The sequence below is a fragment of the Phaethon lepturus genome, unplaced genomic scaffold, assembly GCF_000687285.1.
Source record: "Phaethon lepturus isolate BGI_N335 unplaced genomic scaffold, ASM68728v1 scaffold10097, whole genome shotgun sequence".
NCBI lineage: Eukaryota > Metazoa > Chordata > Aves > Phaethontiformes > Phaethontidae > Phaethon > Phaethon lepturus.
In genome coordinates, this window is record NW_010554121.1 from 73,153 (window position 1) to 85,388 (window position 12,236).

Consider the following 12,236-nt stretch of genomic DNA (forward strand, 5'->3'; position numbering starts at 1 on the left):
TTATCACATGCATTTAATCAAGAAGATGCAGCCTAAATTTGGGCTTTGTGTCTGATATGCCTCAAAGTTCACTAGATTTCCATTCTACTTCAGGCCACCATTCTTCTTCCAATTTCTCCTTCTTTTCCTCCTATTTTCCTCTCAAAATTCTTACCCTAAAATGTTATTGCCATGCAGCATCAAGTGCTTGATCCTGTCTGGTCTCAGTTTTGCAAGTCATTTGCTTCCCTCTACGTTTCTCTTTCTGTATGACAAGTAATTAAAAGATTCATCATAAAAATAGATATGGCATAACATGTAATTCCAATTTGCTCTTGAAACTGTCTTTCTGGGAGATGTCAAAGCAGTACAAGATAGGTACATCTTCATATATCCTGGTACTGATAGGTTACAGATTTTGCATCAGTCTTGTTTTAATTTCTGCCTAATTGTATACCATAAACATCAGATTTAAATTATACATGGCCAAAGTATGATGACAGAAAAAATAGTTTGCATTGCTAATTATGATGTGAAATGACACACACATAAAAAATATTAAATGAACTATTTACCTGAAGTCCATTATTATTTTCCTTATTTTTAATCCAGATCTTTCCTTGACCTTGTGGATCAATCAGCAAAGGATATCTAGATGCTTTTGTGACAATGATGCCATTCTGAATTGAAAGGTCATCATTCGGAAGACCCTGGAGGTTCCATTCACCCACTGTAGCATTGTCAACAAGCATACCAGTAAGGTTCAGATCCTAATAGAAAATGTGTAATTACAAAATTAGTACCAGTTAGATGAGTTATACTAAAATGTTTGATGGAAGGTTTTTCTTCTTATTCTGATCATAATGCATGGTAGAAAGTATTTGGCAGTTACTGTTTATTGTTTCCTTTCTTTCTTCCTTCCTCTTTCTGCCTAAATCACTGAAGCTGGGAAATAATGAAAGTGAATTCTGTTGAGGCTTTGATGTTCATCAAAGAGTGTCGGAGAAACTATGACACGAATTCAATATCTAATGACAAGCTAATTTTGGTATTGGCAAACTCTTTTCTTGCTAGCTCAAGAGGAAGGGTCATCTTGGTCACAAAATCTTCCTTCTGAAGTAAAGTTGTAAAGTGCCCTCCAAGTATGTGTATGAATATAGGATGGCTTGTGGGAGACTCAGAGAAGAAAGAGGAGATGTGCTACAGATCAATAACCATGAACTACCATGGGAAGCTATTGTTGCTATGGTCAGAACTCTTCCCAACTCATATTCTCCTAAAGTTTGGTTTGCACATATTGACTAATCTGCTTTATTTTATTCACTATGAACAGTGACTGGCCTCTCAAGAATGTGTATGTGTAGAAAACAGTGTTTAAAATCACAAACCAAGCTCTCTGAATTAGAAAAGTAGTTTAACAATTATGTGAGTTTAAAAAGAATAACATTTAAGGGCTTTTTTTAATTTGCTCCTTACAGTTTTCACTCAAGAATTCCTATTTATAAGCTTTCTCTACAAACATGTTTAAAAAGAAAGAAAAAGCCTGTGACTCCTGTGAAAGTCACATAATTCAGCATCTGAAGTCTAAAGCAAAATTTCAAACACTGTGAGACTTGTGATACAATCATGAGAGTTAGTGATACCAGTGGTTGCAAGACTCAAAAGCTTTTTTACCCCTTTGATTTTTTTACTACTCTGATTATTGAAGAATCTGAATGAATCAACACAAACTATTCTTAGAACACAGAGAAACTTTAAGAATCGATTTTCGTTTGTGAAAAAGACAGTAGAGCATTTAATAGACAAATTTTTCAGCAATTGGTATCTAAACCCGTATTTAGCTCCTTAAGCAGATGAGTAGGGTTTAAACAGTTTTGAATATTTTCTTACTGCAGGAAGTATCAGTCATTCTGCAACTCTGAAACTTAGCTAATTTAAGTGCCTAACTACACAGATAGACAGTTAATTTTAAAAAGCTCTCTTTAAATTGTTATGCCTAAATGACTCATGCACCCACTGCCAGTTAGTCTGTGACAAAGTAAGGCAGATGTCAAGCCTTTTGCTCGAACAGCAAAGCTGTTTTCTTTCCTGTGGTGTGAAGTATCAAGAGAAGCCCATATGCTGCCTTTTGTGAGTACTTAATTCACTGGAAAAAATTAAAACTCTCTTCCATAAACTATCATTGAAATCATAATACTGTCTTTAATGGCAACTATCTAAACAGAATGGTAGTTATGGTTTGAAACTCATTAATTGTGGCATTCTGTGTCTAGCCTGTTCATATGGAAAAAAAAAAGCAACACAAGAAACAATCAAATTTTGAAGGATGCAGCTGAGTAGTAATGTGGTCAGAATATCTTCATAGTTCTTTATGTCTTGCTTTCTACGTTATATATCCAAGTTCTTATCCTCACGTGGTAAGAATCTTGACAGATATTCCCCAAGGTAAAGTAGCTTTTAAGAACATTTTGTACGCTGAAGTTGAGAAAGAGCCTCCCTGGGATGAATGTATGTAAATACATTCCGGTACAGAATCTTGCCTGAGACTGCACTGCTACTGGTACAAATCCATCTTGGCCTTACATATTACCTATCATGAGGAGCTTTCAAAGACCTTTTCTGGGCAAGTCAGAATCGTTAATCTTTTTAAGTCATAGCATAAATTGGGCTGAGCCGTGAGGTTCACTCTCTCAGGTCAAGGTTAATCACTGTCACGAGAAGCATTACGCACCACCTTAACATTAAAAAAAAAAGAAGATTCACAAGTAACTTCTCTGAGATGAACAGCATGACAAACCTCTCACGGCAAAGAGGTCTCCCTAATACATGTTTTAAGTGTCAAATCCTCCAAGAACCTGCAAAGAAGATGCAGCAGGGACACTAACCTACCTTCAACTGTTTCAGTGTACAGCCAGAGCTGTACACAGGCTGTTCCCAGCAACTTTCCAGCAGCACCCGCTCTGTCAAAAGCTTTGACAGCAGAGGACAGGAACCATTTGAGCTTAATGCCTCCACCCCTGTACTGAGAGTAAGAGAGATTCCCTGAACTATTTCTCCAACCTTTACTGCTGGAGAATATGTATGCAGGTATTCACAAAACCAAGCGGAAGGTAACACGGACAGATTACTCAGACTTTTGATTATTATGGCCTAAATTCTGCTATCAGCATGAATATGTCTTCCAGGCGCAAGGAAGAATACCAGACAGACCTCCTAAAAATCATGCCATAGGAACAAGGCTGCTGCTGGCCACAGGCAAAGCCTATGCTCCAGAACAGCTGCCAGGTCCGGCACTCCTCAGGCAGATAGTGGTAAATGGAAAGGACAAGATTCATGTAAAGGAACCTGCCCTGCATCACAGTCCCAGTGTGCAGGCAGTATACGATGTGGCAGGGAACTGGAGATGAGATCCTAGCTCCACTGCATTTTAGGCCATCTCTGCCTGCACAGTCTTAGGCCAGTCGAGGAGTAGCCGTAATGTCAGGTTCACTGAGAATACCCTCACTGGTGACAAATGTACATGGATTTAAGAGCTTAAACGGGAGCAAGCTGAAGTGGTGTAAATCAAGCTTTAAAAAAATCCAGGTTTTGTTTAACTTAATCATGACAAGGGCTTATTAACTGATAATACACAGAGGTGCAGAGGTGGTATTTCCTGGTTCAAAATGTGCAATGGTCTTTTCTATAACGGGATGTAAGACTATTGTTATGTCAATCAAGAATTAATCAAGCTACACTAAAAATAGAAGTGTGAAGCTTTAAAAAGGAAAAAATTAGTTCCATTAGTTCCAGATATTTTCTAGCAAATCTAGATTATTAAAATGTTGTACTTAAGTAATCCTAAATGAAAATAATGGAAATATTTATCCCTAGACTAGTTTGTTGTATTAAAAATTTAATATTAAGAACAGTAGGTTAAAGAATTTATGATGTAATATCTCAGAAATACAAAATAGATGAAAAACCTTTCATTCAAATCCACCCTTTATATTCTAGATTTACAGTTCAGAGTGAAAAGTGGGTATCTATCTAGAGACACAGCAGATTTTTAGTGGCAGCACATGAGACTAGGTGGTAAAAGTGGAAATCAGGTAAACCTTGCTGGGTCCCTAGAAGTTGATTGGGGCATAACTCCAGCCCAGATGCCAGAGACCAATCTCCCTAACCTCTGTGCCATCCTGTGGGTCTAACTTGGGAGCTGCTGCTTCAAAGCCTGCCTGGAAAACTACAGGGCTACAGCAATACCAGATGTGGGGTGGTATTCCCAAAGACATATTCACAAGATATTGCTTGTAAGGGGATAACTTAAAATGTTGAGGGAGACAGTTACAACTGATGTTTTCTTCAATATACATATTTTCCACGTTCAGTAAATGCTAGATGTGGCTGATTTGCTTGACTTTATGACTGAAATTATGGACACAACATAGTATTTGCAAAAAACCATGGACTATGGGGGAAAACTGAAACTACTTGATGGAACCTCTTATGATAAGGTAAATCTATCCTAAGCTGGTAAATGTTACTTCGTTTCCCATATTATGCAATTTCCTTCCAGGGCAGCTGACCTCAGACAGCATCTCTCTCAGATTTGCCAGAGCAATGGCCTATATACCAATCTTGCAATGCATGACAGTATAAAGAGGATCTTAAAACATATTGTTTTAGAAGCTCAGTTGTCAACTGTTCAGACTTTTTATTAATTAAAAATTTGATTGAATGTGACAACCTGTATATCATTTTCCAATTATGTACTTTTCTGGAACGGAATGCTCTGCATATCATTTCTCTGCAAGGCAAAGAATAAGGTCAGGACAGAGTGTGAACACCTACATTATTGTATGGAATCTGGCTGTTGTCCATTTCTTTCTTCCACAACTGGAGCAGCAAATTCCTGTACTCCTGATTGAAAGGTCCAGAGTAAGAGAGAAATCCAGTGGCCAGAAGAACATTGCCCACTAAATTAATAGTTTGATTTTGAAAGTTTTTGCTGCTTGCTGTCCAACGGAGCTGTATGTAAAATATTATAAAAAGTTAGATTAAGCACACACAAAACTACCATGAAGATCTAATTTAAGAATTTATCTCTTTCTGGTAAATAATTGTTCTTCAAACCAGGAGTATTTTTGGCTTTAAAATAATTCTTTTCAGAAGTAGAAGTTTGCTTGGAAGAGACGGCAATCACCTGACAAAGTGGGGAAAAAGCATCTTTGCCAACAAGCTGGCCAAACTGGTGTAAGTGCTTTAAAGGAGGAACAAGGTGGAAGGGAGAGGTTGACCAACAATCATATGTGGAAGTGGAGGACTGGGTTGGCAAACAAAATGTGTGGGGTGATGTGGTTTAGCCCCAGGCGGCAACTAAGCACCACACAGCCGCTCATTCGCCTCCCCCCACCTGGGTGGGATGGGGGAGAGAATTGGGAAAAAAACCTCATGGGTTCAGATAAAAACAGTTTAGTAGGACAGCAAAGAGGAAATAATAATGATAGTAATAATAATAATATTACTGATAAAGGAATATACAAAACCAAGTGATGCACAATGCAACAATTGCTCATCACCTGGTGATCGACAGCCTGTCCCTGAGCAGTGATTCCCACCCTCCAGTGAACTCCAGTTTATATACTGAGCATGACATCATACGGTAGGGAACATCTACAACTATGTAGAAACAACTGAAAACATCAGTGCATTATCAGCATTATTCTCATACTAAATCCTGAACACAGCACTATACCAGCTATTAGGAAGAAAATTAACTCTATCCCAGCTGAATCCAGGACAGGTGGTATAAACAGTAGGGACCTTGTCATCAATAAAACAGGGCTAATGGAGAACCACTCCAAGCATATCCACATAAACAAAGAAGTGCCTACCAGACAGAACTATGCGGTTGGCTTTCATACTGTTTCTGGGAAATTAGCACAGCTGGACACCTCTCTGAAATGCTTGTACACTAATGTGCACAGCATGGAGAACAAACGAGGAATTAGAGGTCTGCATGTGGCTGCAGAGTCATGATGTCATGGGGATCATGGAAACATGGTGGGAAGGCTTCCACAACCGGAGTGCTGCAAGAGGTATATACAGGCTTGTTAGGAAGGATGGGCTGGGAAGGTGAGAAGGGGAGTTTTCCTTCATGTGAGAAAGCATCTGGAATGCATGGAGTTCTGCATCTAAGACTCTGGGATGGACAATGAGCCAGTTAAGAGTTTATTGGTTAGGATTAGAGGGCAGACCAACATGGGTGACATTGTGTGTGTCTGTTACAGACAGCGTGATTAGCAAGAAGTAGATGAGATCTTTTTCAGACAATAGGAAGAAACCTTGCATTCACAGGCCTTGGTCTACACAGGGGACTTTAACCACTCTGATAGCATCTGAAGGGAGAACATAGCAAGATACAAGCAATCCAAGAGGTTTTAAGGAGTGCACTGACAAAAAAGTCCTAACACAGGTAATTGAGGATCTAAAGAGGGAAGGCGGTTTCCTGAACCTCAAACTTGCAAACAAGAAAGAACTAGTCAGGGATGTAAAGACTGGGGACAGCCTTGGCTGAGAGAATTTAAATTGTTTAGCCTTGAAAAGAGACAGTACAGGGGGAATTTTATCAATGCATACAAATACCTGATGGGAGGTTATAAAGAAGATGGTGCAAGACTCTTTTCAGTGGTACTCAGTGAAAGGACAAAGGGCAATGGGCACAAATTGAAATATAAAAATTTCCAATTAAACACACAAAAAAACTTTTTTACAGTTTTTTTTTACAGAGTTGTCAAGGGCTGGAATAGGTTGCCAAGAGAGGTGGTGGAGTCTCCATCTTTGGATGATATTCAAAATCCAACTGGACAATTCCCTGAGCAACCTGCTCTATTTGACCTTGCTTTGAGCAGTGGGCGGCTGGGTTGGACGATTTGCAGAAGTCCTTTCCAATCTCAATTATTCCATGATTCTGTGATTTGCTGCATATTATTTTTGAGTTTTACTTATTCCTTTCTCTTCAGATTTCTGTTCCCTTCCAATCATTCTGAATGCAATCTTGGTCAGGTCCTACATGTTTTAAATTTAGCAAATACACATGTAACCCAGTGTCAGTTTCGCCCAAGGCTCCAAGTGCCATATATAGTATTTTAATTTTCTGCCTGAATATTCAAAAGTAGAATGGAAAAAAAGCTCCTACAAGACCTCATAGCACAAGGCTTCAGAAAACCCACAATAAGGCACTGTAACTTCCTATTTTGGTGTTGCCTTTAAATTTAGAAATTCACTGAAAAAATATCATAAAACATCTAACATTTTTGATGGATATATTTTGAAGTACAGCTATGCAAACAAATGCTGAAGTCCTGCCCTCACAGGACACAACGGTTGAAGTCAAAGCTTTCATTAATTTTGACTCTGTGTGAAATCAACCAAGGAATTATCAAAGCAAATAATCAGATGAGAAAAAAGAGTATCCTCCTTCCTCTGGAAACCTTCAGGCTGAAGACAGAAAAATCTTCATAGGAAAGGTAAATTTCAAGCTCAGTGCAGAGGATGACAATTAGCCCATAATTCTGTAAAAGGCTCCAGTAGACATCCGAACTTCAAATATAATTCAGGAAATTAGTCAAGCTTCAAATTCTTATTGTTGTATACTTGATGAGGAAAAAAAAAGAGTAATCCTTCTTATAAATATTTTAGGGCAATTATTTAGGTTAAGCCTAATTCCTCTTCTTACTAAAGCTAAAATTAATTTGGCTCCTTGGCTTTAAATCTGGACCTTATCCCAATATGAGCTGTATGATGTGTCATAAATCTACATACAGAAGAATTAAGCTAATACAAGAAAGTGTTTTACTTTGTTAGATACATTAAGTCTAAGCAAAAAACATACATATAACTAAAATAAAGTGTCATATGATATTGAAATGTCAACATGCCTTGAATTTCTTGACCACTACTAATGCACATTATGGAGTATTCTCAAAACTGAGCACCTACTCTGTGCTGGAAAGCTATTCATACATGCTAGTACCTTTTCTCCACCTAATCCTTCAATCAGAGCTGTGGCATTGTTCATCTTCCTTCTGCATGCCTCAGCATCATCAAGTAAGGCCTGCTTCTCTTTCATAGCAGTTTCATACATGGTTTGTACTTGATCCAGTTCCATTTGCTTCTCATCCAGCTGAATTTGTGCATTGTTCAGTTCCATTTGGGCAGCTGCAAGTCTTCCCTCTTGCAAGGCTAAGTTTGCCTACAAACATTTAAATGTAAAGAGTAGTTAATACCTATTATTTGCAAGAACAAATGACATTAATTTAGTGGCATATATTATACTGTATTGGATACTTTTAAAAATAATACATGCTTAAGATGACAGCAGGTTTTTTTCCTTTTTTACTTTTCAACCTAAAACAGGAACACAAGCAAAATGTTATTCAATGCAATCTTAAAATGTTTTAATAATCTTTTCAGAACAATCTATAGATCACACAGATCACACAATGATCAATGATTTGAAATCACAATATACTTGAAATAGCTGTATAGTAGATATATGAGGCAACCCATACAATATTTTCTGTAATATATGCTCAGCGCAAATGAAAATTAAGATTGTCCTCATGGATTATAAAATAATAATAATGATAACGGAAACTACTCTTCTCCTCTATTTTCCCATCAATTACTCCTACAATAAAAATATAACAAATTTTTTGCTCCTCTGGAAACTAAAACTCTAGAGACTTTTCTCACATGTCTATATAAATTGGAATTACAAGTTGCCAGTCATTTAAATGTGGCCTTTTAACTTGTATATTCCTAACAGGGGAAAAAATCCCATACTCTGTGAATTCAGAATGTGTTTCCAAATATATCTTTGCAAAGGATTAGAGACTGACAAAGTTCTTATGAAATTCACACTTACAGATAAAGCTTTCTTCCATTTACCCTGAATATTTAAAACACTTGTGTAAATATCAGGTATCTTATTTCTATTTTTTCTGCTATAAGAGTTATGAAGATGGAAACCAAGAATCTGTAAAACCTGTTCTATTACAAATATGAAACTTGACACAGTACATCACACTAGAATAGTAACAGTACATGGAATCTCTGGGATGATTCTTAGTAACCAGTATAACCATGGGTTGGGTTTTTACATTAGCTCTTGACTAGAAATATAGATATCATTCTTATAAAAATATGCTAAAATTAGCAAATTCTTCTTGCTTTGCATAGGAAAAAGCAAAACAAAAAACAGAGGAGCCAAGATCATATTTTGAGATCTAGGCATGATAAAAATGCAGCATGAAGTCTGGTGGATTTCAGAGGACAAGTCTATGATCAGGGAATTAGAGAAACATATATGTACTAATCAACAAAGTAGTACTGCTTTATGAGTTATACATCTAGAGAATAGCACTATCGGCAAAGATTTTTACTGTAGCCACTGTATCTCTTGACAGATCCTAGAGATAAACAAATATTTTATAATGGAGATAAGCCAGCAAAATGGCTGCTCTTAAAATTTTCGTCGGGTAAGAATGCTGCAATATTTTTAGTTTATCAAAAAAGCACATTAAACAGCATGTCCTAGAGACGAACACTGTTAAATCAGTGAGTCCTGTTAAGACCCAGCTAAGCAGATTTCAGAACTACTGCTGTTATTTTTTAGTGAATCTTGGACTATCAGGAAAAGCATAAACAGTAAAGGAGTTTTGAGTAGGTGATGTAGTGTTCCCATGTCCTGCACCTGAGGAGAGGTGGGGAGGGTGAGGTAAGAGAGCGAGAGGGAGACAGTGCAGGGCTCTTTCTGGATCTTAGTAAGAAAGGCCCGACAACAAACTGCTTTAAAAAGATCCATAATCAGAAGAGGAACATAGATAGTGAGTAAATCTTACACCCCTTCAGATGCTGGGCACCCCACATTCATGCAGCATCAGACAGAGCCTGGATAGATTTTCCCATGGCATGCTGCACAGAGTAGATCCTGTCCCTGGAGAGAAAACTCTCTATTTTGATTATTCAAGCTATTATAAACTCCTCTTATTATTCTGTCTTATTAAAGCAGTTACCTTATTAAGCCACATGTTGTTGGGCCTTTCTTACTGAGATCCAGAAAGAGCCCTGCACCAGCCCTCTCTTTCCTATCTCACCCCCGCCCCCACTTCCCCAGTGTAGAGCATCCTCTTATCCTTAAACTCTGTGAGGGCTAAAAATGGGAGTAAAACAAAGTTATGACATATTGTTTCACCCCCAGCTAACAAATAGTGAGGTTACACAGCGAACAAGATCTTTGGAGAGTTGGGAAGAGTAGCCTAGGCAGAACAGCTGGAACAACAGAGAACTTACACCTGGCTGTGTAGATTCATATTTCACCTTGACATTTATCACAGCAGGACATGAACCTCAATGGAAAAGGATGGCCATGTGAATGCCCAATATGTATGAGCAATGATGCCTTGTAAATATGAAAAACAGACCTCCATGAAGGAATAAACTACCCAGAAAGGTGCAGAAGACTAATAAAGCACACTTCCCAGTTCTTAAAAGCTCTTAAAAGGCTACCAGCTTTGAAGATATATGGACAATGAAAAAATATTTCAGATGACTATAAAGAAAAAATACATTGTATTCTAACATGAAAAAAATCCCCAAAATTATTTACACAAGACTTTACGGGATCTCTGGGAGATTATTTATAATAAGAAACTATTTTACAAGCAATTTAACTGAAGTTTTCAGCCAATTTTAGGGTAACATAACAAAGTAATAATACATTTTGGTATTAGTTTGATTTGTAGGCTGCTTAGCCATGTGTGATGAACAATGGTTGGTTGCAGAAGAACGACTGCTGACATACCAGGACGACCAACCTGTGTGATTCCCGAAGGCAGAAAGACTACTTGTTTCAGATTACCCTGTGAAATCATCACTATTTCCTCTCTCCCTGTGTTTTTAACTCCATTTTTCAAAATTACATGGGTACAAACACAGCTTTTGTATTGACATCACTGGCAGGCTGGCTGGCAGCATCGTGTGCAGAGCTTTGCCATGAGAGCAGGAGGCAAGTTCTGCTGCCAAGGAGAATCTTCTGCAAAAGAAAGCTATCACAGTTGTAAGCAACTTCATACAAAGATTTCCAGCCAATTACAAGCAGGAAGGAAATGTGTCTCCCAACCACAAAGAACCACTCTGGCCTTTCTAATTTTAGTTTCATTGCTCTGTGAACAAGTATCACACACTTCATTTCGTCTCTTGGAGTCACGCAGCAAAGCAAGGATTCACAATTTTTTCCAGTTGGATGCAGTGTGAAAGCCTGAATAAATGGATTTTATGTGAATGAATCATGAGGATTTGAGACATGATATCCACACTTATCTGCACTCCTGGAGAGGGGGGCTACACTAGAACATGCCTAGGCTCGCGTGAGAGCAGCAGCCTTCATCTTTTCTTGCCATTGGCATTGTGGGGAACCATACAATCCTCTCAACATCTGCTCCAGCCAGTGCCTCTACCTGCTCTCTGCATCTGTCTGCATGGGGCAAGTACAGAGACAGTACCTGTGCTGAGAAGGGCCACAGACTAAATTGTTAAGCAGCTATTTTGCCTTCTTCTGAGATGCCCTCAGAGAGGACTTCATAGTAGGTGGTGAGATGATCCTGCCATTTTAACCTTTTTGGATTCCACATAAAACCAGGACAAATAAACACATAATTACAGTCCATAGCTATACTGTTAAATTAAACATACCCAGGACCTTTCTCTGGCACTGAAGTTAACTAGGGTAAAGTAGCTCACATTAAGCTCTCCCAGCCTCTAAAACAGTACAGCTGCATGCAAACAGCCCCATGGAAACAGCCTCTGTAGCAAGCTAGTTCCTGAAAGGTACTCAGAGATTGCTGAGAAAATACTGCTTAACCAAGACCAAATTCACACTAGGGATCATTCTAACAATTTAACAGTGCAGATGATCACTTTCCAATGTCTAGAAAAATTCACAGAACCACAGAATCACAGAATCATTAAGCTTGGAAAGGACCTTCAAGATCATCAAGTCCAACCATTAACCCAACACCACCATGTCACCTAAACCATGTGCTGAAGCACCACATCCACACGTTTTTTGAATACTTCCAGTGATGGTGACTCCACCATCTCCCTGGACAGCCTGCTCCAATGCTTGACCACTCAGTAAAAAAATTTTTCCTAATATCCAGTCTAAACCTCCCCTGGTGCAACTTGAGGCCATTTCCTCTCATCCTATCACT

At 38.3% G+C, this 12,236-nt stretch overlaps 1 protein-coding gene across 1 annotated transcript in view; it reads right to left on the reverse strand.

The window, feature by feature from the left end:
* The window catches only part of LOC104624382 (dynein heavy chain 5, axonemal-like), a 98,004-nt gene that overhangs the window by 52,575 nt on the left and 33,193 nt on the right, over window positions 1–12,236 (reverse strand). Inside the window, exons 17-19 of the mRNA XM_010291735.1 lie at window positions 7,997–8,215; window positions 4,813–4,989; window positions 555–749 (exon numbers count right to left, since the gene is read on the reverse strand). Of these exons, the coding sequence (XP_010290037.1) occupies window positions 555–749; window positions 4,813–4,989; window positions 7,997–8,215 (591 nt within the window). The remainder of the gene's footprint in view (window positions 1–554; window positions 750–4,812; window positions 4,990–7,996; window positions 8,216–12,236) is intronic.